Genomic DNA, 26,455 nt, shown 5'->3' on the forward strand with positions numbered 1-26,455 from the left:
AAAAAAGCTTTTATATGATTTTTCTTTTCCAGATCTTGCTTTTCATGGGGAAGCTTACCAATTGAACATATAAATTAAGTACACTAGTTGTTTAGATAAAAAAATAAGTAATTACTGTGTAATTGCGCAAGTACAAGGACAGAACATTAATTAAATATTCAGAAATTATAACTGGACAGCCCAAATAAGTAGTTTCGGACCCAAATCAGCTGACCCGTTTACCCGGGACTAAACGAAATTGAAAGTATTGAGACCTGAGATGAGCTGCTGGCAAAAAAAATCCAATTCTCTCTCTCTTCCCAAGTCCCAACTACTCCCTTCACTCTCTTCCTCTGCTCGGTAAGAATCTTCATTGTATTCTTTCACTTTTCTATGTTTTCAGAAATCCTAATTCGTTTATCTTTGTGTCTAAAGTACGATTTTTATTCAATACAAAAAAACCCTAATTGAGATGGTAATTGAGTATCATTGCTACTATATTAACTGCAACTGATCATACATGCAGGGTAATATGTATACTGAAAATTGTTCAGTGAGTTTAGAATGTAGTTTTTTTTTTTTCTGGAACTTGGACTTTAAGTATTTGTTTCTGTGTTTTCACTAAGTAATACTGTGTTGTGTTGATACAGTGGTGGAGTAACTTGCAAAGCCAAGTAAACGCGTTGGAGTTGGACACATAAATGGGGGACGAAAAGGATGCTTTTTATGTCGTGCATAAAGGGGATGTGATCGCTGTCTATAAGAACCTCAGTGATTTACAAGCTCTGCTACGATCTTCTGTACGTTTCCTTTAATGTTTTTTCTGCTTTTGGGCCTTAGACGGCCTTATCTGTTGGACTACTTTTTTTGGAGTCATGTAGAGCTCAAGTATAAGAAGAGTCTAATTATTACAGCTTTTTAACAATGATGAAGAAATAGAGCTTAGTTGATTTGAGCACAAGTAATAATATTATCAGATGCTCTTTTGATGTATTTTCTATTATTTTCTGTGATCTTTCAGGTTGGTGAACCAGCTATAAGTGTTTATAAAGGGTATCACCTGGCTAAGCAATCAGAAGAGTATTTGGCATCTCATGGACTCAAAAATGCAATGTATTCTATGGATTTCAGTGATGTTCGAGATGATCTCTTTGGGATACTCGTCCCATGCCCTTTTCGGGTTAGAAAGTTTATCATTTTATTATTATTGAACTGGTGGTAGATGTAGTTGTTTAATCTATTTGACAATTTTGTCTTAACTGTTTAATAATAGCTGGGTCAAATTTTGGTTAATGTGGATGCTAAAATTTGTCCGGCATTTAAGTTTCATACCCATCCTTCTGTTATCATGATCTAGACCCAGTAGTGTGCTGCAACCTTGACTGACTGCATGATTGTTCGCGATCAGGCTGAACTAATCCTTCTCTTGATCTTCCAACTATGTTATCGGCAATTGAGTAGGATCAATTCTCCAATTAGTGACCTTTTACTGGAAACGGAGTGGTAGTGATTACCAGTCGTATCTACTCCATTTAGTGACTAGCAGTTGTATCTACTCCATTTAGTGAGTTTTTATGTCTTTAGGTGTATGTCTTTTGCGTAGCTTTGATATCTTCTTTTGCGTGGCGCTGGTGCTTCCGTGTAGCTCCTTTTTCTAAAGAAAATGGACAAATATTGAATGCAACTGTTATTTACCGCTTTGACATGATATCCATCTCATTTTTCCTCTTTGAAGCACTTTCATCTGATTGTTGAGATAAGAGATAGCTCTTCAGCGCTCTCTATTGTCTTTTCCTTCCAATTTGTCTCATGACACATCATTTTGGCGCTGCAGAAATGGTTTTGAGCTCATGAGATTAATTTTTCCTATGTAGCATAGGTTCTAAATAATAAAGTGCCCTTGTGTTTTGGAAGAGCAAAATATCGCTCCATCTTAGACCATCATAATAGGACAATCATTACTGGAAGAATTACTCTGGGATGATGTGTCTTTATATCTTTGCTTATACAGTTTTTATTGAATTCATAGCTGAGGCCCATATTTGGTAGAGATTCTGATTTTTTTTTTAACTAAAATATATTTAGGTATATAGAAAATAAAATTAATATTGTTTTGCTAGCATTGATTCTTTAATGGTGATTTTTGAATGGATGACACATAAAATTGATGTCATTGGATAATTTTGTACCACCAGCAGATGCATGAGAAAGGAAGTGAATATTTACTTAGATTTGTATGTATTGAAATATAGAAATTGAAAGATGTAGGACTGGAACTGGGAAGAAATCATTTATTTTTGCATTAGATGAATAAATACTGTTTCAAAGCTAAAAAAAACGATGAATACTATTGAAAAGCTTAATGTGAATAAACTGCTGTTTTTTTTAAAAAAATCTTAAGTGTTTTTCCGATTATGTGGTGCGTGGTAGCATTTCAAAGAGAAAATGTCATACATGCCTACTTTTTGTGGCGCATACTTCTTTTTGATAATGCTACTGCCATATGTTATATTGCTTCAAGGCTAATTTGGTTCATGGGTGGAAAGGGGTCATATATGTCTCTGACGCAGAACTGACTACTGTTACTTGTGGTCACACAAACTTGTCAAGTAGCCTTACATATGATATTCTTGGGATCCAATTTGATATCTTTGATAGGTTAATTCACTTGGTTGATTTGTTAGTTTTTCCTCGCTTTGTCATTGCCATGACACTACTTCCTCTATTGTGTCTTGCGACCACTGACTGGTAATTAAAGAGTGCACATAATACTGCTTGTACATTTTTCAGCTATACCTACTTGAAAAACTTAGATGTTTTAACATTCAATTATTGATATGTTTGTTCCCGTTTGCTCTGTCAAATTCAGCAGTCTATGGTTTATAATTGTGCCTTGAAGAAAACCAAACTTTCAGCATGTTTTCTAGTAACAATTTTACATTAAAGACGATATCATGCATGCTGATTTTTCATTTTTTTTTTCTGTTTTTGTAGCAACCTGGCTCTTCGAAAGATAAAATTATGGGGAAGAATCTTCCGGAGAAGAGGATGCAGGTAATTTCTTAATGGTCAATCCAGATTATTCTTACATTGATAGGATGGGGTATGTCTTTCTTGAAAGGTTCATAACAGTTATACTTTCTTTATGCCCAACTTCAGTCATCAAAAAAACTATATCATCAGTTACTACAATGCCCTAACATGTTGTGAAGTAGGATGGCATGGAAATTTCGGATGGTGTTTATTATTAGGCTTGTGCTTTTCCTGGAATAAGAAACTAATTGTCTGGTCTAGGGATGGCGGTTTCCTCTATAGCTCTTGAAGTAAAATGAGGATACTCATCTAGTGGTGGTATAAATGTCAAGGATAAGCCTGTTTGCTGCATGTAGTTGCTCTAATAACGAAGTTGTGCTTCACATTTATAGTTTCTAGTATAAAACTGATTTATTGTCCTAAGAACTCAATTTTGTCGATGGTTCAACTCACAGGTTTTAGTTAATCTTGTCTCGCCTTATGATAATTTGTTCGGTCCTCTATTTTGTTTAATATACTTTTCTAATTTAATTGAGTCAGCATGTGAAAGTCTTCCTATTATGAAAAGGTGTGTGTAGTGTATTTGATATTCACATGATTATTTTTCTTACATTCAGATGGAGGTGGTTGCATCTCCTTCGTTTTCAGCCGCTGGTCAGCAAAAACATGCCACATTAGACAATTGCCTAGAAATTCCCCCGATTTCGTCATATTGTGTAAGTATATTATTTTACCTAACAATTCTTTGTATCAATACGTTTAAATTCTTGTCATTGTCTGCTTTATCTGGATGTTGACATTCTTGGGGTGGGGTGAGGGTGGTGATTTGGTGGGTGGTTAGCCTTGGAAAGGGCTTGCTCCTATGTTTTGACTTTATTCTGCTGCTGGCCGAAACTAGTGAGGATAGTGATGCGTATTGGAGCTGATTTGGAAAATAAAAGGTTGAGAAGTCCTGATTCGGCAACCACTGATCCAAGGGGGACCAAGTGATTCTTAAATCAAACTGTAAGGGCAAAGTGGAACATTGTTGGTTAACGTTGCGCAAAAGTCCAAAGTTGGAAGATGGTGACAAAATTTATATGTAATCTATGTTGCTGGGATTCTCCAAGAAATAGTGCTGCACCCATGCTAGATCCTCCAAAATGCACTACTTTTGAAGGATTCGACATGCTCTCATCAACATTTTAGAGTCCGAGCAACATAACTTGTATTAAGTTTATTTTAGAATGTAAGGGGTCGTTTGGTACAAAAATTAATGACACACTGATTAGTAATGCAAGGATTACTAATGCAGGGGTAAGTAGGGGTTAGTAGTGCAGGAATATGTAATGCAGGGTTTACTTTTACCAAATGTTTGGCTCATTGTTTCCTACCCCATCTTGTGTTTGGATTAAAACTCTATAAGAAGTTTTTTTCCAATTATACCCTTGAATTATTATGCAATTGGGTCAAGAAAGATAATTCCCTGCAGTCTTTTGTAACTTCTGGTTTTGGTACCTTTTTGGTACTTTAGGCAATAAACCTTTACCTTATAAACAAAAAAAAAATATTTTTCTATGGCTCCCTAACTTGCTAGGGGTTGAACAATTTTGTTGTCATGTTTGCTATTTTTTCTCTTGAATTATTTAAGGATAACTAGTTGTCATATTAATGAATTGATCACTCACAAAATGTCAATTTTCAATTTAAAAAAGATAAACCCCATCTACTTTTAAAACGAAAAGACGGTAAACAATAAGAAAATTAAATAAATCATCTACATTTATATATATATATATATATATATATATATATATACACACACACACACACATAGATGATTGAAGAAACAGCGTAAAAGAATCTATTTGGACTTTGTTCTTATGTGCTAAAAAAAGAAAAAAAGGTTCCCGTTAAACTTATCTTTTGAGACATTTTGTAGTGTATCGGCACTTCAGTTCCAAGTCGATATCATTCTACTATCTGTATGTGATCTTTGCTTCTAACTTGGAGGAACATTTTGTAACTTGATACCTTCAGCCCCCCTACATACAGTGTTCATGCATTCTTGAGTTTGATGGGGCTTCAAAGGGGAATCCTGGACCAGCTGGTGCTGGTGCCGTGCTGCGTGCTGCAGATGGAAGTATGGTATGCTCCCTTTCCATTTAGGAGATGTGGTTTGTCACCATAAATTTACAGGTTTTCGACTTGTAGTTCTTTTCTGTAGGTTTTCCGGTTGCGTGAAGGTGTGGGTGTGGCAACTAACAACGTTGCTGAATATAGAGGTGTAATCTTAGGGCTAAAATATGCTCTTGAGAAAGGTTTCAAACATGTAAAAGTTAAGGGTGACTCAAAACTCGTCTGCATGCAGGTCTTCTTTACTCTTCTTACTTCTGTTTTTGTTTTATCTTGATCTTCCCTTAAGCAAATTAGTCAATTATTTCTGCTTTTCCACTTTTAATATCCTGTCAGATTTATATATTCCAGTAACTTGTTGAAACAACTGAGTTCTAAAGCAATTGCTGAAGAACTTTTTCCGCTGATGTCCTAGCAATTAAGAGTGTCTGAGACATACTTATAAACCCCAGGCTACACAAAGATGCCCCAGAAAGTAGACCATTCCAAATAATGATAAAGTTGATCTCTGTTTATGGACTATGGTATTAAGTATTATCATCTTAAGTCATCCCTAGTTAGCCTGGGATGGAATAGCCGAAGTATTATCTTTAGTGTATACTCCACAGGTTGTATATGTATACTCCAAAATCACACAGTGGAATCCACACTGTGGATAACATGACTGGGTATGTTAGGGAGTACTAGATAGTTTAGAAGTGCACTCGAATAAGGTGAACTACAAAAACTAATTTGAGTTTATTATTATGTAATTCTGCATATAACTTTTTTCTTTTTATGAGGCAAAGTCGGTTCAGCTACATAAATCTAGAAATCAATTAATACTATATTACATTCAACACTTGACAGTGTTTTAAGAAAAGAAGAGAGAGAAATGATCCAAGGAAGCTTTTAAAAAGAAATGGGAAAAGCTAAGCATTATCCACCAAGTTTTGAATTGTGTCTCATTGATCCTCGGGGATTTCTGTTATATTAAAAAATGACAGAGCTAAGAGATGATGTGGCATAGAAGAATGAGCAGCAGTAGGCAAGCAGTTTGGATCCCCACATTGTCTTCGGAAAAATTGCTTCTGTTCATCCCAAAGTGAGCTGGAGAATAAAGGTATAGGTTAATTTGATTGTTTTGCAGAATGCCTAAGAGATTTTGCAGTGACAGATCTGGGAATGAGTATAAAAACCTTATATGATTCGGTATAAGCTTCCTTCTTGATGGCACCTTGCCCCTTCCATTCTAAGAGACACCCAAACCAGTTCAAAAGTGTAGCTATTCTTGCCCTTGTAACCTGTGTGACCTTATTCTGGGATCATGTGTTCTTGCGGTGCTATTTATATTGCATTAAGTATTAAGTTATTGCTGGAACTGCTTCAGGGATGATCTCTCATTCTTTAATTTTTTTTTTAATCATGGAACAGACTCAAGGAATCTGGAAATGCAAGAACCAGAACATGGCTGAGCTATCCAAGATTGTGAAAGAGCTTAAAGATCATTTTGTATCATTCCAGATCAACCATATTTACAGAGTATGGCCAACTTTCTCCTCTTTTGCTAATTCAGAGCTTACTGAGCCTGTCTATCAGAATTTTGATCTTTGAAGTCCTTATTATATCTTGCATCTGCATCTTATTTCTGTGGTGAAAATGCTATAGTGTGTGTTATGTGTGGTCTCCTGTGACCAGAAAAGGTGCAAGTGGTGGGTGCTTGAATGTCATGTTTAATTTATGCAACAATGAGTTTCATCCATCTTGCTTATGAGCTCTATGAAATTGGTTTCATCACCTTGTTGCTAGAAGTGAATAGTCATGTTTGTCCGGTCTATTAATTCACTTAGTTTCGCATTTCTCTTCGTGAAACGTTTAAACTAAACTTGTACATATGTACTAAACTCATGATTGTTTAAAAAGCCATCTTCTCATCTCATTCTGAGGGGTTTTACTTGTTTGACATATCAGGAATTCAACACTGAAGCTGATGCCCAGGCAAATTTAGCCGTGTATCTTAAGAGTAAGGGTCTTTCTTTTGGTAGTTACATACATCTCTCTTTCCCGGTGATAAGAAAAATTTCTTGCAGGTGGTGAATTTCAAGTGGAATGTGACAAGAAAACAACTTAATATTGTGAAGTCACCAACTACCCCAACTTGCTTGGGGGATTTTGTGAAGGATGAATGACACTCAAGACCGATGCATAATGGATCTTCTCTGGTCTTGTTTTTTTTTTTTGTAGATATATAATCTGAATCATCTGGATTAGAGAAACTTCTGTTTAGGGGCCTGCTCGAATCCATTATTCTCTTCTCACTTGCAATGGAAATTAATTAGTTCTCTAAAGCTAACTATTCTAGCACTTTGAAATCTGTCTTGCTGTTACTCTTCCCCAGTATACATACTTTTTAAATTTAAATGGGATATCTTGGATTGCCGTTTCTACAACTGGGTTTCAACAATGTCAATAAAACAAGCATTATATTTAAACTAACAATATCACGATAACAACCATTCAAACGAGTGATTTCTTGAGTGAGAATAAATATACTACTTTAGTAAAATTGGAGAAGATATCACTTTAGCTCAAAAAAAAAATAAAAAAACTACATTGTAAGACTAAAATTGTTAGTTATTTTTAATGTTACTCTATTTTTTAAAAATAGTTGTGATAAATACAAATAATTGAATAAATTATACTTATATTTATTATATAAAAATATCATAGGATGAAATAATCTACTATCAGTAGTATAAATTTACTGACTTCAACATTATTTTGTCCCAAATATCCATAGGTTCCTTCCATTTGTAATCTGGCTTCTGGATAAGAGTGAAAAATCACTCTGAGGAATTTGCGTCGGAAAAAAAAAATATGGCGACCGTCTCAGCATTTTCCGTTTGTAGAGCCAAATCTCATTCTCGAATTCCCCATTCTTCATCTAATGCAATTCCCCAGCTTTTCCCAATGCAATTTCTTCGGTGTCAAAGCAACAGGAGCATTGGCGGTGGTTATTCTTGCTCTTCAAGTTCGGTGAAAGCGAAGGTACCTTTGAGAACTACCAGGATATGTTCTGCAACTGAGGAAGATGGTGCTACTGCTGTTGCCGAAGAAGAATCTGCTGCTCCCACTACATCTGATCAAACTGTTTCTGTTTCCGTCTCCCCTTCCGACGTTCTAACTATGTTCTTTCAGGTTAACCCCTTCTTTTCTATTTTGGTAAAGTTTCTAGTTTTTTCATTAAAGAACTCAACCAATGTGAACCCGAAAGGGTTGCTGTAGGTTAATAACTAGTGTAGGAATAGTTAATTGTGGTTGTAATGAATTTCAGTGGTTTGAACTTGGTTCTTGTGAAGTTTCTAATATTGTCAAAAAAATCAACCAGTGTGAATTTCTGATTAAAGTGAAGAGGGTTGCAGTAGGTTAATGCCTAGTGTGTACGAATAGTTTATCTGGTAGTAATGAATTTCAGTCTGTGCTCATATTGGTATGAAATGGGTTCTTGTGAGGTGAATTTTATCCAAAAATTCTAAGTAAGTGAATTCGCTAAGTTAGGATAATGGAGGAGGAGGAGGTTAATTCTCAGTGTAAGGCTGTAAGCATAGTAAATTTATTAAGAATTCTGATAGTACTGGTATTTGATAGTGCTTGCTCATATTGGACTATTGGAGTGAAATGGGTCGGATAAGAACGCATATACAGGATTGGTATAGCCCAACTCCAACTAGTTTGGCAGTGAGGTTTAGTTAATTTATTGATTGATTGTCTGATTAGTGCTCAATGTGCTAGTTTTGCTTTATTTTTCTTTCAAATTGTTAGTTGTCTGTAACCCTTAAACTTCTTGTGGATTCTTCTGTGAATGGTAAACTGAACTTATACCTTTCTTATCACAGGCAGAAGGAACAATGAATGAAGCTGCTATTCCTTCCGTGACTAACTCTTTAGAGGTAAATTGAGTGTGTAAAATTCAAAGCTTCTTCTGGTACATGCTAATTTGTTGACACTTCACAAAACACATTACTTGTCTGCTGCATTTGAGATACAATGTAGTAGCAGTTGCAGGGACTCTGAGTTTTTATTTTTCTGTGTAATATTAATGCTACTTGTGAATCACCAGAAGACTCGCTATTACATTGAAGAGTGAAATAAACAACACAGGTTGTTTACACTTTAAAGGACAAATTAAAGAAAGGAAAACGTTCTGATCTTTCTGAGGGATTTAAACTCTTTTTTTCTTGGAACTAGGCATATCTGAGATCTTATAATCTAGAATCAAAGAATCAGATACAGATATTCATCTGATTCTAGTTTTTCAGAAGCTGCAAGAGAGAACTATTGATTTTGTGAATGTTTGATGGAGAGCTATATCTCTTTCTCCACCTCTATCAAAACATCAGATTTTAGCTAATAATTGGAATTGAAGAATAATTGCAGGTTGCCCTAATTAAAAAAGAAAACAAGTAGTTGTAGTTTGACCTTTATCGTCTGTCCATATGTATACAGGATATTGAAGGCATTACAGGTCTCAAAATTCAAGTTGTCGAGGGCATTGCAAGTGTCGAGGTGATTCACATATATAATGCTTCTCTTACATTGACTTATTAGCCTATTCTGTTACAGGAAATTTCTTTGTAGAAAGTTTACAGCTCAATCAGCATAATGCACCTTAGAGATATATTAAAGTACTAAATTCTGAAGCATGCTTTAGGTTCCTTGTAGTTTCCTACATTCAATATGCAATATAGTGGACAACTTCCAGGTGGACTATCTTGTGCTGCCTTTTTGTGTTTGGAGTTTCTCTATAAATGATAGGAACAGTCTATCTAAATGAACGATATCCTTTAACTTTTCATGGTGAGGGAAAAATAAACTTTTAGTTCTTCAAAAGTAACCTAAAAAATTATTATTTGTGAAAAGAAGGCTGTTTAAGTACTTATTACATTTTAATCTTTAAAATATTCTGTAGAAAATCTAACAGTGTCAAAGCGCTATCCTTTGAAGTTTCTATTTCCCCTAGCATACAAATAACCTCAAATCCCAAAAAGTGTAAGAATTTCATTTACATAGATCAAGCATATAAAATTGGAAAGTAAAGTTGCCATCTATTTCCATCAGGATTCAATTCTGAGTTCCTTATTTCAGCTTATTGCCTGATCTGCATATTAGTATCCTTGGTGGCATGTAAGTGTCTAGGATCTTGATCATCTAATTGTGCATCCAATATAAGACCTTAGGAAATTGATGAGATTAGGGCTAAAGGTAAGAAAGAACTCCCAGTGTTGTCCTAAATTAGGAGAAATCACCTTCCCTTCTTATGAATAGAGAACGAGAGAGAACCATTATTGTGGTGAAAATTTTCCTCTAAACTTACTGTTACCTAAGAATATAAGAAGCATTTAAGGACATATCAGATGTCTCTATTTTCTTCATTCAGAACTTCAATAAGGCATTTGAAGAACCAAGAAATGAAACATGGTATGTCCTTGGTTCAGTGTTAACCTCTCTTTTTATTTGATGTAGTTAACAAAGCAAACGACAATACAAGCTACAGGGGTGGCTTCAAGTTTGGTTGAAACAATACAAGGTTCAGGCTTCAAGTTGCAAACATTGAATCTGAGCTTTCAGGATGAAGAAGATATTAGCTAAGTGGTGGCTTGTAGAATTCAGAGACATGATAGGCTGATATCTTTCACGGGCATCCTGAGAGATCTCTGTTTATTTGTATGCCAGTAGTTTCAGTAAGCCTATATCTGTAACATTTTTGTGTTATGCAGTTCTTTGATCTTTTTCTTCCTTAGCATATGTTCCTTTCCGCAACTTATAAAAATACTTGTGAATTACTAATGATCAGCAGAATCATTTTGTTTACTTGTTGAAACAAGTGGTATACGATTGGAAAAGGTACTTCTTATGAGCTGTCGAAGTCATAATACTAGCAAGTCAGGCCCAAATAGGAGGAAATGACATGTTAAATTAGATTATTCCTGGATGTATCTTGATTTGAATTTAAGGTCAAGAGCAAGAGGATAAACTTGATTATTGAAAACTGACCCAAATGGACAACCCAAAATACCAGTAGCAACTGTACCAAATTACTCTATGGAATCGATCCAAATGGTAACCAGTAGTAGCTCATTTCTCAAATTGTTAATGAATCTATGACATCGATCGATTAGAAAGGCCAGTAAACAGCCTTGATTAATTGATAATTCGATATTATAAGTCATCAGCTTCTGCCACTTGGTGATTTTTTTGGTCTGTTATCAAGAGTTTTACTGAATGCAACTATCGAAAAGGACAATAAGAATTTGTTAGGAATTGTCTATTTCTAATGCCAGCAACTCCATTAATTAAACAATTGTGAATGACATGCATTTTCCTATAAATAGCTCGTTTGAGAACCTGGGAAAAGCAGATTTCGAACAGCTACCTTAATTTCCTTCAAATAGACAAAGATGGCCTTCCAAAGGTTTGTTTTTGTAGCAGTAATTATGCTTGTCTTCATGGCTAGTTTATCTGTGAGAGCACAACAAGTAGAAGCACCTACTCCAACTCCAGGGGGTTCTTCAGACAACTCTAATGCATCACCAAATGGACTCGTTTTGACTCAGCAAATATTGCTTGGTTTTGTGAGCATTGGCATGTCCATGTTTCTTTTTTTCCTCAAACACAGAGTTTGACACTTGGATTTTCGATCCTCCAATGTTTCAAGATTCACAAGTTAATGTGTTGCTGTTAAAGTGTTACCTATGTCTGTTTTCTTGTTATCAGTTAAGGTGTATTTTGTATCATTTCAATTTAAGTTCACTCAATGTTTGATCTCACGTTTGGTTGGGTTAAATGTTTTCTAGTGAAAGCCATAGTCATTTTGCTTGTGTTTTTATTATGTCTATGAATACAAACACACGACATTGCCTCTTATTTGAAAAAAGAACTTAAATCACCTCGAACTCGTGGACAAGATTGTGGTAATAAGTTGATAAAGCTAGTGTAAAATTGAGCATTCTCCCAAAGTAATGCTGATCTTTTTTCCTTAACAAAACAGAACCCTTTTATTAACGAAGTGACTAGTTTAAATATTTTTTTTTATCCAACTTGAGAGAAACTCCTCCAAGAGATTTTATTCAAAAAAGAGATAAAGTATCGAGCAAAAGTATTAGCTATTTTGTTTCACATATTAAGAAATATGTATAAATTCAACGTGGTTGAAAGCTTCCAAATGTCTTATTGATAAAAAATAATAATTTGCGACAGTTTTTATGTCTAACTTGACAACAGAATCTCCCAAATTTGTCCTCTCTTTTTATTAATATTTGAGTTACCTAATTATATTAAGAAAAAAGACATGGGTCAAACCAGACCCCTAATACTAAAGGTTTTGATTAAAAAAGAGAACAGAAACAACTGCCATAGATCGACCAACTTGGAAATTGGAAGACGGAGAAGTGATAGTAGATACGCAGGTCATGAGGACCGATGGGATCTTGGGAGCCGGAAAGAGAGATGGCCGGAGATCCGCCATTAATACTGCTCGGAATAAGCAGAAATGGCTCAGCAGAAAAGAGAAATGGCTGGTGGTTCTTGGGGTTGTACTTCATGCAGTCTACATGCTAAGTATCTTCGATATTTACTTCAAAACCCCTATTGTTCACGGAATGGACCCTGTCCCACCTCGTATGAGTGCCCCAGCTAAGCGCCTTGTTCTTCTGGTTGGTGCGTTGTACTTGCACACAACTTGCTCGATGATTTGACACAATGAAATATTTTCAGCTCATGTTTTTATTTTTCTTGCATTGAATTGGCCAGTGGGTGATTTTTTTTTTCTTTTTGGTTGATAAATTGCAGCCGATGGTTTACGGGCTGATAAGTTTTACGAGCCAGATTCAGAGGGAGGTTACAGAGCTCCGTTCTTGAGGAACATTATTAGGAAAAAAGGTCGATGGGGAGTGTCTCATGCTCGTCCTCCAACCGAATCTAGGCCTGGACATGTTGCTATAATTGCTGGCTTTTATGAAGATCCTAGTGCTGTCACTAAAGGTAAGGCTTTTATATATTTCTTGTTTAACCAACTGCCTCTCGACCTCAACAAGCTCAAAATTTCGCAGGTTGGAAGGCAAATCCGGTTGAGTTTGATTCAGTATTTAATCAGAGCCGGCATACATTTTCCTATGGTAGCCCAGATATTGTTCCCATTTTCTGTGGGGCCTTGCCTCATAGCACTTGGAATTCGTATCCACATGAATTTGAGGATTTCGCAACTGGTGCGTTACAGTTTTAAGTTTTAAGTATCCGTTTTGATTAAATATATATTACATGCTAGTAATTTTAACAAGGTTATGTGGTTACGAAAATGATATTATGTTTCATTTGGTAGAGCCCTGATTTCCTCTCCTTGGAACAATCAGTGTAGCCACCAACTTTTTGATTTTTGCTAGTTAGTTAACCAAATACCAATATATCAGTTCGATAGTGTTTACTTGCAGATGCTTCTTTTTTGGATGAGTGGTCATTCGATCAATTCCAGAACCTCTTGAATAGTTCCAATAAAGACCCAAAATTGAAGCAGCTACTACAACAAGACAAACTTGTTGTTTTTCTTCATCTGCTTGGCTGTGATTCCAATGGTCATGCACATAAGCCGTTCTCATCCATCTATCTAAATAATGTTAAAGTGGTTGACAAGATAGCGGAAAAGGTTTACAATCTTGTGCAGGAATACTTCAAAGACAATCAGACTGCATATATATTTACAGCAGATCATGGAATGAGTGACAAAGGTTTGAATTGACGCTCAATTGTTTTTCTGTTGCCTAATGAGTGTAAATAGACATTTGACCATGTAAACACTGCACACAAAACGGTATATATATATATATATGATCATTTGATAAGTACACTATGCACACAAGATAAGCTGTTTTCATGATAGAAAAATTCTTCACCTTCCCAGCAAGTGATGTTTGTGTTTAATTACTTGGATCTTTTACTATGTTTGTTTTTGAGATTGAACAACTACAGTGTAATATAGCATATTTATTCATACCAATTTTTGGTACAGGGAGTCATGGAGACGGACACCCAACAAACACGGACACACCTCTTGTGGCATGGGGAGCAGGTGTCGGAAAACCCTTGCCAATTTCCCGCAGTGACCATCACGAGAATACTGCTCGTTTTATTGATGACCATCTGCATGATACAGAAACACCTTCAGAATGGGGCCTCAGTGGCATGACGAGGTTGGATGTTAATCAAGCTGACATAGCACCACTGATGGTCGATTACCTTGTCCTCTTCTGACAGTCCTATCTTTGAAGTGTCTTTCTATCATATCAACTTCGTCTAAAGTCTGACTCTGATATGATCTCTAAAAATTGCAGTCCACTCTTCTTGGTCTGCCATGTCCTATCAACTCAGTTGGCAATCTGCCTCTTCAGTACATGAATCTGAACAAGGTAGCTGCATTACTATAAGTTCTCTGTCTATTTTGCACTGTACGACTGTGTGATGGATTGGGAGAGATATACTGGTTTGCTGGTTCTTTGGGGCTATTTTGTTCTTTGTATTGAGATAGAATGCAGGTCTTAAAATCACTTTTATGTCCAGGCAGAAGAAGTTGAAGCTGTGCTGGCCAATACGAAGCAAATCCTCAATCAGTTCCTTCGAAAGTCACGTATCCTTCCCTATAACTTAGATTGTTTTTCACTTCTAATTTCATTCTGCCTCACTCATCTTACATGTTATTTCCTAATTTTCTTTTTGTTGCAATTCACAACTTTCAGAGTTTTAAATGTCAGTTAAGATAGAACCTTATTAAAAGAAAATGTCAGTCAAAATAGAAGTAACTGGTAGAACGATTTAAGTATAGCATATACCAGAATTAGGACAAGTTACCAATTATTAGACCAATAGAGGGGCAAAGTGATAAAATTAATTCCTGTGCTGTCATTCCAAACTGCTTCATCAATGTAACTGGGTTCTGGGGCTTGTCCTGTTTTCACATTCTAAATTGATTTTTGGTTTCATCTTTTGAGCATCCTTGACAAATATGTAGAGTTAAAGCAGTCGACCTCATTATACATCAAGCCTTTCAAGCCCTTGGCTAGTTATTCATCACTATTGCGTGAAATTGAGCAACTGATTTCTCTCAAAGAGTATGAAACTGCAGTGAAATTATCTGAACATCTTAGGAGCTTGGCACTTCAAGGACTTCACTATTTTCAGACATATGATTGGCTGATGCTGATGACTGTAATCACTCTTGGCTATGTTGGTTGGATGATCTATGTCATACTCCATATCTTGCAATCTTATACATCCCTACCTGCAAATATTTTTAGCAAGGACCAAGTGCCTAATCCAAGAAGTACAGTTAAGGTACCTGTTTTGCTCTATATGCACGTGCTGTTGTGTATTTCTTTGTCTGTGTTGGTTAGAAGAGGGTTGTAAAGGGAAGGTTCAAAATAAATTATATGTCTGTTTGGTGTTGAAAGTGTGATAGATTAGTAGGAAAAAGGGAGGAGGAAATTGACATATAAAAGCATTTATGTATGAAAAGTACTCGTGTTGTGCAAGTTCAAGTAATTTTCTCTATTTATACTAAAACCAACAAAAATATCTTGACTGTTGATATATGATTTTAATTCGAGGCGGAGATATACAAAGGGTTGTCCCGTTGTTTTGCTACCTCTTTGAGATAGAGTACATCTAGTGACAAATATTGATATGCCAAAATTACACATGTTCCTAAATCATATAATCTATTTCATAGCTCCAGAAAGTTCAAAGGTGAGACCATAATCAGTTTATCTATGCATTGTAAGTGGGAGGAGCAGGTTTTCCACCAAAACTATAGAAAGTAAAGACTTACTAAGGAAAGAAATTGAAATGTAAGAGCAAAGTGGGAGTAATGACACCTGATGTTCATTTGGACATTAATTCTCTAGGTTTTTTTTCTTTCAACCCCCAAAGGTTTCTCCTTTCTTCTTTTTCTAAAATGTCCCATGAAAGTCATACCCATCTTGGAGACCATATTTGGTTATATTTTGTCTCTATTATGCCTGATCTCCAAAGCTATTGTATCTAGTGTTGTCAAAGGCACGCTAAAGCCTGATATGAGGCTCTAAACGTGTTGAGTGCTTCGCGTCACTTAGTATGTGCTTCACTGTCGTCATCAAGGTTTTAAGACATACAAACCTTGCCAATGAGTGGTTCTTGAAGAGACGGCACTAAAAAATTAATCTTTCAGTGTCTTTGTATGTTATATATGTTATTTGTGCTTATAATATTAGTCTTGGACTAAACATATGTAATTTTGTATCCATTTGCGTCTTTTTCATAAAAGCCACACTTTATTTGCGCTTTGCGCTTAAAGACCCAACAGACGTTAGAGTTATTTTTGTGTTTTTTGCTTTTCATAACACTGATGAATCAAGTGTTCATCTGGGACTTCTCATCAGGGAAATTCTTAAAAACTTATATTATCACGGTCCTCTATTGGCGTATTCATGCCTCTTCTTATTATACTATTTTGGCATTTAGAAATTGATGTTATTAGCACAAGTGTCTTCCTCCCATAAAAATAGATGGATATTCTTGACCGTCATTCGTAAGGTGATACTAGAAAGAATTGCTATCTGACCAATTGATTCCCATGTTCTTGCTTATATTCTTTTTCTATGGCAGATACATCTTTTAGGAGGGTTGTTGATGGGAGTAGCGTGCACTCTTCTGTTGGTTGAAAAATCTCCTCCCCTTTATCACGCATACGTAGTGACGACAATGTTTTTGTGGACACAAATATTTAGTGAATATCATTTTCTCAAGGCATTCTGCAGATACTTGTGCGGGAGAGTTAATGATTACTATCTTAAACTCATTGCAACTGGTGTTTTTTCCGTCATCATTCTTGAGCTTCTGGTGAGGCTGTATTCCTCGTCTATATATGTTCCTTTATTCAGCAGTGGATTTGTCCTTTACCATCTGGATTCTTTAATCATTATGTGTGGTTACCTTACAGGTGAAGAGCTTCACAGATAGAAAGCTCTATACTTGGTGTTTCTTAACTACAGGGATTTCTGTTCCTTTTTATCTGTATAGATCATTACCTATGAGATCCGGAGTACCATTCTTTGTATGGCTGGCATGTTGGTTTTTGTCGGTTTTTACTCTCATGCCCCCACAAATTCCAGAAAATACCCTGCTCGTGTAAGTAACTTCATATTGAATATCTGAACTTGCAGATCCACTTGTAGTTGGAGGATTGAATTTGATGTACTGAACTCCTGTATGTAGGGTTGCTGGGGCGGCGATGATTATCACAATTGGCATAGCTCTTCGATATGTGGAATTGCATGCTAAAGATAACAAATACTGGCTTAGTCTTGTTGCACAAGACTCGAAGAAACTCAAGTTCCCCTTGCTCTTTCACTTGCAGGTAAGCAATGTCGTTTATGAGCAATCTTGTCTAAATTATCTTAAGCTTTTACTGAGAGATTTTGGAATTTTTTTTTCTTCGTCGGGAGAAGATCCTTTTGGTTGGCTTGGCATCTCTCATGGTTTGGCTTTCAACTATTCATAGAACAGAGAAGCAGGAATTATTAGTCCTCCACCAACTGTTGAATTGGTCCATAGCTGGTATTCTTTTTTTCTTTTCTCCGTATGCTAGTGTAGCTCAGTCTTAGAATTGTTCTCGGATGTCCTATGAACAGAATTGATGTAGCCTTTACACCCATTTATTCCTTCAATTTTTTGTTTTGTTAATGCAATGGGATGTTAAACAGTGAATTCGAAAATGGTGAGATTTTACATTTTCTTAATAATTGTTCTAGTAAAAGGCATGCTATCCAGACTTACTTTTCAAAATTTCTCTTCTCCTACTGGGTGTCTTACAGTTGCCCTCCTCACACAGCTGCTTGTCTTCATCAGCATTGGTGTCCCATGTCAAATGTGTAAGACATGAATATGGCATTAACTCAAACAAGAGTCTGTGTCATGTAGGTTGCATCCAGTCATACAACAGCTACACCTCAGTCCCAATCAAAATGGGATCGACTATATGAATGCTCACCGATTATGTTCCTCATTCATGTTCATCTCAGGCCAACATTTTACAAAATTTCAAATAACTAACTAAAAGTTTTCTATATTTCCTACTGGCATAAGAATCTCTAATAGGGCTTAAAAAACTCTGAGAAAGCACAAGACCTAAAAACTTGATAACATTACTAGAATAAATACTCAACTAATTGGTATCACCTATATAGATCATTTTCTTCTATTGTGCCCATCCACAAATTACAAAGAGATTGTAAAACTTCATTGACTCCTTCCATGTGATTTTATGAATAATTAGTAGGCTGTATCCCTTCATAAAGAAATAATATCTTTGGTAGACGTCAACTAGTTTATGGTAATGTATCGCGTTGTTGCATATCAGACTGTCCTTTGTTACTCTTGCCCTCATTTTCGGGCTCTTTTGGTTCATTTTAGTGATAAACTTTTATGAAGCTTTTCCTGACTAATTTTGTTTCTTTATAACTATTTGTTTCACTATTTTCTGTTCTTCAGCCTGAAATTTCACATATTTTGTTTTCTTTGTGAACATTTTAACAACCCTGTATTCATCATTTGACTTGTTTCTTTAGGCTTCTCGATGATACTCCCACTCTTTTCAGCTACTGGTCTCTTATCCAGGCTGACTTCCATTTTCCTTGGCGTTGCACCTCCCTTCCTGCTTCTATCAATCGGGTATCTCCATCATTTTGTTGCTTAGGCTAGGAGTAAATTCAATTTTATAACTTTATGAGTCAGAATCTATAAGCTTTTGAATCTCCTGCAGTTATGAAGCAGTCTTCTATGGTGCTCTCAGTCTTGCACTTATAGCATGGATACTGGCGGAAAATGCTTATCTCCATATAAGCAAGTTCAGATCATCAGCTCCAGTCAAATCCATGGAGGATGATAATAGGTGTCTGGAGTTATCCGATATGAGGATCCCATTAACTTTTGTAAGTTTTACGTTCTGTTTAGCTTAATGATGTTCTACTTATGGAAAAAAGAAAGACAGTGACATTGTCTTTAGCCTTGTTAATTTAACACTTTTGGGGTGTAAGCATCTAGCTCTGTTGTCTTTCTATATATCCAAATAGTGAAGTGTCTTAAATTGCTGATGAAATTTCTTCTTTTTAGATGGTCTTTTTCAATATTGCATTCTTTGGAACTGGTAATTTTGCAAGTATTGCAAGTTTTGAGATCTCCTCCGTGTATCGATTCATTACAATTTTCAGTGTAAGTGGAACTGAACATCCTTGTTTATGAATCCTTTGTTTCTTATTTTGCCTTTCATTTGCATATGGTGACAGATGCGATTGTTCCTTTTTTTGCAGCCTTTTCTGATGGCGGCATTACTTATTTTCAAGCTGTTGATACCATTCATACTTGTCATGTAAGTACAACTTGCAAATTTTCCTTCTTAACAGTTCGAATGGAAAACTACTGTAATTCAATGATTGTGGTGGAAATCTTTTCTTGGAGTTTCTAGGGCTTGGAGGTTGTTTTTCTCCCTCAAATTCATCCAAATTAGATGTGACAATTACCGACCACTCTTACATATCTAAAATATTGGTTTGAGGGATTGCCTGTTGCAGCGCTCAACTTTCACCTGTTGAGACACTCCTCGCTGCCTGGAGCAACTAGAAGATATTGTTAAAGCGTTGCAGCGCCCAAATTTCGACCGGTGCTACGGTGGCTGCTGTTTTCCACGAATATATCTAAATTATTTCCAACTCCAAATTGTTCTCCACTTGCTTCAATCCACTCCTCCTCATTTCCAAACATCCATATTACTTTCCAAATACAACTTTTGAGTGCTGAACACTCTTGTGGCAACTTAACCGCGTTATTAGTTGTGTTAGCCATAACTAGAGTGTAGAAATCTTCAGGGTATTTTACCATCTTTCTGTGTTGGGTGGTTGGGTTCTTCTTGGTATTACCTTGCAGCCTTTACATGTAGGCTGTAGCCCTGCAATTTCTTCTAGTGTGGGTGAAGTTCATTTGGTCATGATTACTCCTCTCTTAAAAGTTATTCAGTGCATTCCCTGTTTTAAAGTAATTGTTGGCTAATTCAAACTTTTAAGATAACAAAGTGCAGAGCACAAGAACTACCTGATCTTCACTGAGAACAAACTGCAGTATAGGAACCTATATTTATACGTCAAGAAGCCTTTAGAATTTTTGGAGACCAAGAAAATTTGTATTTGATATGCAAGTAGAAATATTTTGGAATTCTTGGTCTTGCTGAGATCAGTTGTGTACCATGGATGACTTTTATTTTTTTGTTGTGCATTAACTGCAGATGTGCGTTCAGTGCAATCACAAAATTGGTGCAAGTTCCATTGTTGGGATGCTATTTTCTGGTGATCTTGTGCTCTGATGTAATGACAATCCATTTCTTCTTCCTGGTAAGACACTATTATTCCTCCTATGGTGCAATTCTCATATGTTTCTCCACCTACTTTCCATCCAATGTGTCTTGTTTGAAAAACTTAGGATTCCAGTATCAATATGCTCTTCTCTGTCATAATCTTCAACAGCTTTGAATTTTTCTGTTTCATGCTTCCGACTGTTTTATCTCCAGAAACATGATTCAGGGGGTTCATCATGGTTAGGATTCATCTTACTTGTTTTCTGATTGGTAATAGGTCCGAAATAAAGGAAGCTGGATGGAAATTGGCAACAGCATTAGCCATTTCGGAATTATGAGTGCTCAAGTTGTGTTTGTCCTTATGCTTTTTGCTGTTACAAATGTATTCACGAAAGACATCCAAGTTGGATCAGCTCAGCAGTTTTCTCGTAAAAAAATGTGATTCGTTTGAAGCTTCATCCTTTTTGAGATCCCACATTTCTGGGTTGCAATTTTGGTAGAGTAGCAATTAGTTCTCACACAAATCGTTGTATTGGGCGATGCTATATGAAGTAAATCATTCCTTTGGATATCCCATATTTTAGGGTGGCAAAGCGTATAGTTTCTTGCCAAACCAGAGTGGATAGTTGTATCGAATATATGATGATGAGATGAAATGGTGTTGAGCTGCTTTGTTGGATGTATTAAAATTGGTTGCTTCTTGTTACTTTGAATTTCGAGATGTGAAATCATTTCAGCAGCGAATGCATAAAATTATCAAAATTCATTGATCCGACTAATATAAATTTACCGAGCGTTTTCCTCTCTCCCTCCGTTTGGTTGGCAGTGGACAAAATTTATTCTCTCCTTCTATGCCTCATACAAAAAGAAGTGGAACATCTTTTATTTCTTCTCAAATTGTAAAAATAAATTCCCAATCCAATGCTATTGTATCTTTTAAATTCATTTAATGACGTCATATATTTCTTTATCAAATACTCTTTTCAATATTATGGTGCTTCGTTAAAGTACGTCTAATCAAATCACTTTACAATCCAACTGAATCATTTTTGGCTCATTGGTAAAGAAAAAACAAGAACACACATATGTTTACGAAGCCAAAAGTCACTCATGTAAGCTAGCGAATCCAAATTCTACTCATTTTACTTTTCAGGTATATCATATAACAATATTTTATTTCATGTTTTAACTATATTTTTCTGAAATGTGCTTTATAATAAGGAAATGTTTACCAACTATATATTTTGCATGTTGGAGTTCGATGTATAATTTAAGCAAGAAAGCTGCAATCAAATAGGATTATACCGCAGAATTAAGGGTTAAAAGAAGATGTGTGATTTATGTATATATTGGCTAAATAAAAATAAAAATAAAATAGTGGATTTAAGAGGCCCAATTTAAAGCCGTTCCAAGTCCGACTTGTATCATTCGCCAAATTTAATCCGTCCTTCAGATCTCCCTCTCCTCTGTGTTAGGGCAGAAAAATCTGAAGCTGATTCCTCCATTTTCTTCCACAAACGAAAGGTATACGCTCTATTATTTTTCTCCTTCCTTGTACGTTAACTCTATTTTCCCACTGTTTCCAGTTCGACATTTGTAGTTTCTTATCTCTGTTTGTTTCAGTTAAGTCCCAAATATATGATGGGTCATGCGATGCTTTCTGCATTTTGCGGTTGTTTTTTGGGATATATAGATGTTTATTACTTCTTTTATTTGCCTTTGAAATAAAATAATTTGTAATTTGATGGTAAAGATAAATACTCATTGTAATTTGTAAAACTTACAGATTCCATACATTGAATCTAATGCTTGTTTCTAGGAAATTGAATGTTGATACTGAAAAATTGCAAGTTCAGTGTCCATTAACTTTAAAGTTTGAATTTTTGAAGTATTTTCTCCTTTTTCGCATGTGTATGTATGCTTTTCCCTCGGATTGCTATTCTTACCATCGTTTAGTAATATGGTGATTCATGCCTAATGTTGTTTATTGATTTTATTTTATTTTTAACTTTTACCATTTCTAGTTTTTTCAATCGTGGTCTTTGAAGATGTTACAGAATGTTCAACACCAACTTCTGCAATCGCCGGCACGGCTAGGCCTGCCAACTCCCAGTTCACCTTCTCTACAAAACACAACTCCTCCTACTAAGTTCTCCTCGCAAGCGTCGCAACCCAATCAACAGGCAAATATATTAACTACCACTACCACCTCATCAACGCTCCTTCCTCTTCTCCCACCTCTCTCTAGAGCTCAGTCTCTTCTCATTCAAATGGCGTCTCTTGCGTCAAGGCTCTTTGAAGTCTCACCTAACCGGTCCCATTGGCTTAGTGCTTTTCGTGGCTCTTTCCCTTCATTTCTGCCTTCTACAGCACCAGTTCCACAAGATTCCAGCCCATCGTCCTCAAAAGAAATCCTCTCAGCGTTTACTTCTCTTCAGACACAGCTGTTTGAAGCAGTTGCTGAACTACAAGAAATACTTGATCTTCAAGATGAGAAGCAAAAAGTCACCCGTGAAATTAGGTTAAATGATTCTGCAATTCTTGCCTTCGCCAACAAACTCAAAGGAGCTGAGCATGTTCTTGACAATCTTGTTGATGACTATGCTGACTATCGTCGCCCCAAACGGGCCAAGTTGGAAAACGATACTGAAGAATCTTCATTAACATCTGTGGCGACCCAGTTGAAATTATCTGACGTTTTGTCATATGCTCATAGGATAAGTTACACTACTTTTGCACCACCTGAATTTGGTGGCGGACAGGCTCCTCTCCGGGGAGCTCTCCCACCGGCTCCACAGGATGAGCAATTGCGTGCATCACAGTTATATATTTTTGCTGATCTTGATGTTGGTTTACCTAAAACAGATGAAGGCAAGGAGAATATTTTGGAGCCACTCATTGAGCCTCCGGCAGAAAGTAATCCACTTGCCTATCTATCATCAATTCAGGGCCTCGTCCCTCCAAATATTGTAGTGCCATCTGGTTGGAAACCTGGTATGCCTGTTGAGTTGCCCACTGATCTCCCTCTTCCTCCACCTGGGTGGAAGCCTGGTGATCCAATTGCTCTTCCTCCAGTGGATTCTCGTCCACCTCAAAAGGTTGAGGAGGCACCTGCACGACCAGTACCTCCTCCGGGACTTTCAAGAATGCCCGAACCTATACAAGTTCGACATGTGCAGCTTGATATTGATGATGATAGTAGCGATTATAGTTCTGATGAGGCCAGCTCTGATAGTGAAGATTGATGTGGTTTTAGCTGTTTTGAGTAGCTAATAAAGGTTTAGCATCTGCAGCTTGATATTACTTCTCCTTGCACAAAGCGATGGTTTCTCTTTTTGCCTCGCTATTGGATAACTTCTCTTCCCTCAAACAAAAGGTACCCTGACTCTCTTCTGTCTGCATAATTGGGGGGCATTTTAGTTTCAATTTTATGTTCTTTATCTTTCTCTGCCGTGTGTGTTGTTTAGTAACAGGTCTTATGTCAACAAACTCTTCGCTGCTAACTGTGTCATATTCGTCCCGACAGTGTTTGGAGAGTCAAGATCAAACTGTGAGCTTCTCTTTTTACGTGAGAAATGTTTCTTGTTTATACTAGTTAACCTGAAGAGTAAGATCATTATGACAAAACAAAAGTAATGCATCTCCAATACTGACTCTATCGGGAGTTGACAAGCACCCTTGGATGTGGCCTAATAGTCACTGAAGTGTGATCAAACCTATGAGGTCTCATGTTTAATACTCAGAGGAGAAAACAAACATTGAGTGATTTCTTCCTGTTTGTCCCTGGTGAGTTACTTTTTATTGGGTACTGGTGGAATGTAGCAAGTCACTGATGGAATAGTTGATTGTGCTCAGGGTGGTACAGAAATGCCGTTATCCGGAAAAAGACTTATCGACTTAGCAGATAGTGAATTTGATATTCAATTTGACCAGTAGGGATTTCTTTTTGTGATACCTTTATTTTGATGTTTTAATTTAGGCTTAGGGAGCCTGGAGCCAAGTTTCCCTGCTTCACTTTTGGTTCGCTGCTCGTGGTGTCACGGTTTCCTACACGTCGTATCAAAATGTCAATCATGGAATTCATGTTTTTACAGTCTCAAAACTAAATTCAGTCCAGATAATCAATCTAATTGTGCATTTGCTGATTCTGTCCCTTTTGTATATTTACAAGCCATATGGTACATTTGTGTCGTGCATGGAATCAGAATCCTTGGTTTGAGAAACCTGAATCAGTTTGGCAACGCAGTTACTATAACATCTTGAATGTAGCATTATGGGACTTCGATAAGTGATTTCAGAGTGGAGTGGAGATGAGTTTACAGCTAGAAGAAGTTGGAATTATATTCCGTTAGACTAAGTCATTAACTTTGAAGTGGGGGTGCTGCTAACAGAGCCCCTTCCTATGCCCTGATCCTCCATGTAATCTTAAAAGTTATTGAAAGAAATAAAAGATGTGACAGACAGTAAATGGATTCTATCATTAGACTTGTACTCAATTCTTTTTTCCAATTAAGATAGCAATACGTTTCATGTACTTTGGAGTAATAATTTTGGAATGATAGAAATCAAAACTTTCAAAAGAAATAAAATTGACCTCTTACTATAATGGTATCCCTGCTGCAACATGCAATCAGTTTGTACCTGTGGGAAAGCAAGCTATAGTTTTTACTCCCCTTTACCTAAGTTAGAAAAATCCCTGCTACCAGATAAACAATAATGTACTTGTGAATTGGCTTTTGGTATTGTTAAAAAGGACTAAAACAGAAAGGAATCTGAACTTATTCAACAAAAGGAAAATATTTTGAATCAAGACAATGAAACAAACAACAGATGTCAGAGGCTGATTTACAGTACTCCATTATTTATGAGTTCCATGAATTCAAAAGTTTCTGTTCTAGCGGTATAATGTATTATAAATTACTATGTACAGTTAACTATGAATTTTATTATTAATATCATATATTATTTAAATTATTGAACAAACTCATAAATTACAAATTTTGAATTCGGGTCATACATCATATTATATAGCTGTCAATAATAAGAGAAAACGGTGCATGAGCTGTGTGATAACTGTTATAGCAGAAATGGACGTTTCATTCTCTCATGGCAATGGGACCAGCCTCTTCATTTCCCCATCGTCCTATCCCCAACACTCTGTCTGTTATCACCTTTCATGCTATCGTTTTTCGTTTTAGTTTATGTGATTTTTTTAAATAAACTATTTTAAATGATAGAGAAATTATTTTTATAAAAAGTAAACCTTACAATTTTTTAAACTACATATGTATAAAGAAACATATATAGTTTTTTTTTTATATCATTTTTGTCCTTAATTTGAAACAAGTGCAACATTAGTTAGATTAACACTATGTTTGGATCATTGTTATCCATTGTATTGTATTGTTACTATACCTACAATGTTTGTTTTGACTGTTACTTAAAATGTACTGTACTGTATTGTTAAATTTCGTTATTAAGTAACAATGGAAACCCCTATTTTATGGAACAACCAATTTGGTGTGTTCCCATTGTTACTTAATTTCTTTTTTCAATTATATCTTTACATAATATTATATTTTACCATTTACCTTAATTATTTAAATCTAGTCAAAACTCCTATCCTAAAATAATTAAGAATATTTAAGTAAATTTATAAATTATAATACATTACGATACAATCAAACCAAACAATTAAAATGTTACCAAACAATACAATCTAGCCAAACGTTGTATTCACCATACAATATAATACATTATGAAACAATGGGTAACAATGATCCAAACAAAGTGTAAGATTAATGACAATTAAGAAGAAAAAAAGAAGAAATAAGGTTCAATTATAAGTCATTTTAAATAAGCTATGAATTAGTTGAAGGTTATGAGCGGAATTAATCAGTAATAAAATAGCACATTCTTTTT

General features: G+C 35.9%; 4 protein-coding genes across 19 annotated transcripts; all 4 read left to right on the forward strand.

The window, feature by feature from the left end:
* Positions 1-199: 199 nt before the first annotated feature.
* LOC101245603 (uncharacterized) lies at positions 200-7,454 on the forward strand. Of its 4 annotated transcripts, none has more exons than XR_011214937.1 (11): positions 200-339; positions 630-779; positions 1,001-1,159; positions 2,974-3,033; positions 3,630-3,728; positions 5,032-5,139; positions 5,219-5,362; positions 5,977-6,229; positions 6,541-6,648; positions 7,078-7,129; positions 7,197-7,454. XR_011214937.1 is itself a non-coding variant. In XM_004232230.5 (10 exons), exons 2-10 carry the CDS (start codon positions 681-683, stop codon positions 7,235-7,237), a joined length of 870 nt encoding a protein of 289 aa, XP_004232278.1. In that variant the 5' UTR covers positions 200-339; positions 630-680; the 3' UTR covers positions 7,238-7,454. The 4 variants fall into 4 exon arrangements, 2 of the variants coding, with proteins under 2 accessions (XP_004232278.1, XP_004232279.1); XR_011214938.1 differs by having other exon boundaries at positions 5,047-5,139; XM_004232230.5 differs by lacking the exon at positions 5,977-6,229.
* A 156-nt stretch (positions 7,455-7,610) lies between these two features.
* On the forward strand, positions 7,611-10,977 carry LOC101245116 (uncharacterized). Of its 2 annotated transcripts, XM_004232228.5 has the most exons (4): positions 7,611-8,304; positions 9,003-9,056; positions 9,613-9,672; positions 10,630-10,977. In XM_004232228.5, exons 1-4 carry the CDS (start codon positions 7,984-7,986, stop codon positions 10,753-10,755), a joined length of 561 nt encoding a protein of 186 aa, XP_004232276.1. In that variant the 5' UTR covers positions 7,611-7,983; the 3' UTR covers positions 10,756-10,977. The 2 variants fall into 2 exon arrangements, with proteins under 2 accessions (XP_004232276.1, XP_025885353.1); XM_026029568.2 differs by lacking the exon at positions 9,613-9,672.
* Positions 10,978-12,447: 1,470 nt separating this feature from the next.
* LOC101244825 (uncharacterized) lies at positions 12,448-21,318 on the forward strand. Its single transcript, XM_004232227.5, has 18 exons — positions 12,448-12,822; positions 12,955-13,146; positions 13,215-13,370; positions 13,593-13,886; positions 14,168-14,385; positions 14,490-14,564; positions 14,716-14,782; positions 15,164-15,486; positions 16,795-17,028; positions 17,129-17,316; positions 17,404-17,545; positions 17,637-17,745; positions 18,756-18,858; positions 18,950-19,118; positions 19,300-19,398; positions 19,497-19,555; positions 20,465-20,570; positions 20,811-21,318. The coding sequence occupies exons 1-18, from the start codon at positions 12,576-12,578 to the stop codon at positions 20,973-20,975; spliced, it is 2,946 nt and encodes a 981-aa protein (XP_004232275.1). The 5' UTR covers positions 12,448-12,575; the 3' UTR covers positions 20,976-21,318.
* A 251-nt stretch (positions 21,319-21,569) lies between these two features.
* Positions 21,570-25,016, forward strand: LOC101244543 (mediator of RNA polymerase II transcription subunit 4). Of its 12 annotated transcripts, none has more exons than XR_739779.4 (3): positions 21,806-22,057; positions 22,558-23,909; positions 24,513-25,016. XR_739779.4 is itself a non-coding variant. In XM_019212444.3 (2 exons), exon 2 carries the CDS (start codon positions 22,582-22,584, stop codon positions 23,776-23,778), a length of 1,197 nt encoding a protein of 398 aa, XP_019067989.1. In that variant the 5' UTR covers positions 21,570-21,686; positions 22,558-22,581; the 3' UTR covers positions 23,779-25,016. The 12 variants fall into 12 exon arrangements, 5 of the variants coding, with proteins under 5 accessions (XP_019067989.1, XP_069150006.1, XP_010316275.1 ...); XR_739777.4 differs by having other exon boundaries at positions 21,885-22,057; positions 24,001-24,678; XR_011214940.1 differs by having other exon boundaries at positions 21,924-22,057; positions 22,582-23,909.
* Positions 25,017-26,455: the final 1,439 nt, after the last annotated feature.

The sequence above is a fragment of the Solanum lycopersicum genome, chromosome 2 (genome assembly GCF_036512215.1).
Source record: "Solanum lycopersicum chromosome 2, SLM_r2.1".
Lineage (NCBI taxonomy): Eukaryota > Viridiplantae > Streptophyta > Magnoliopsida > Solanales > Solanaceae > Solanum > Solanum lycopersicum.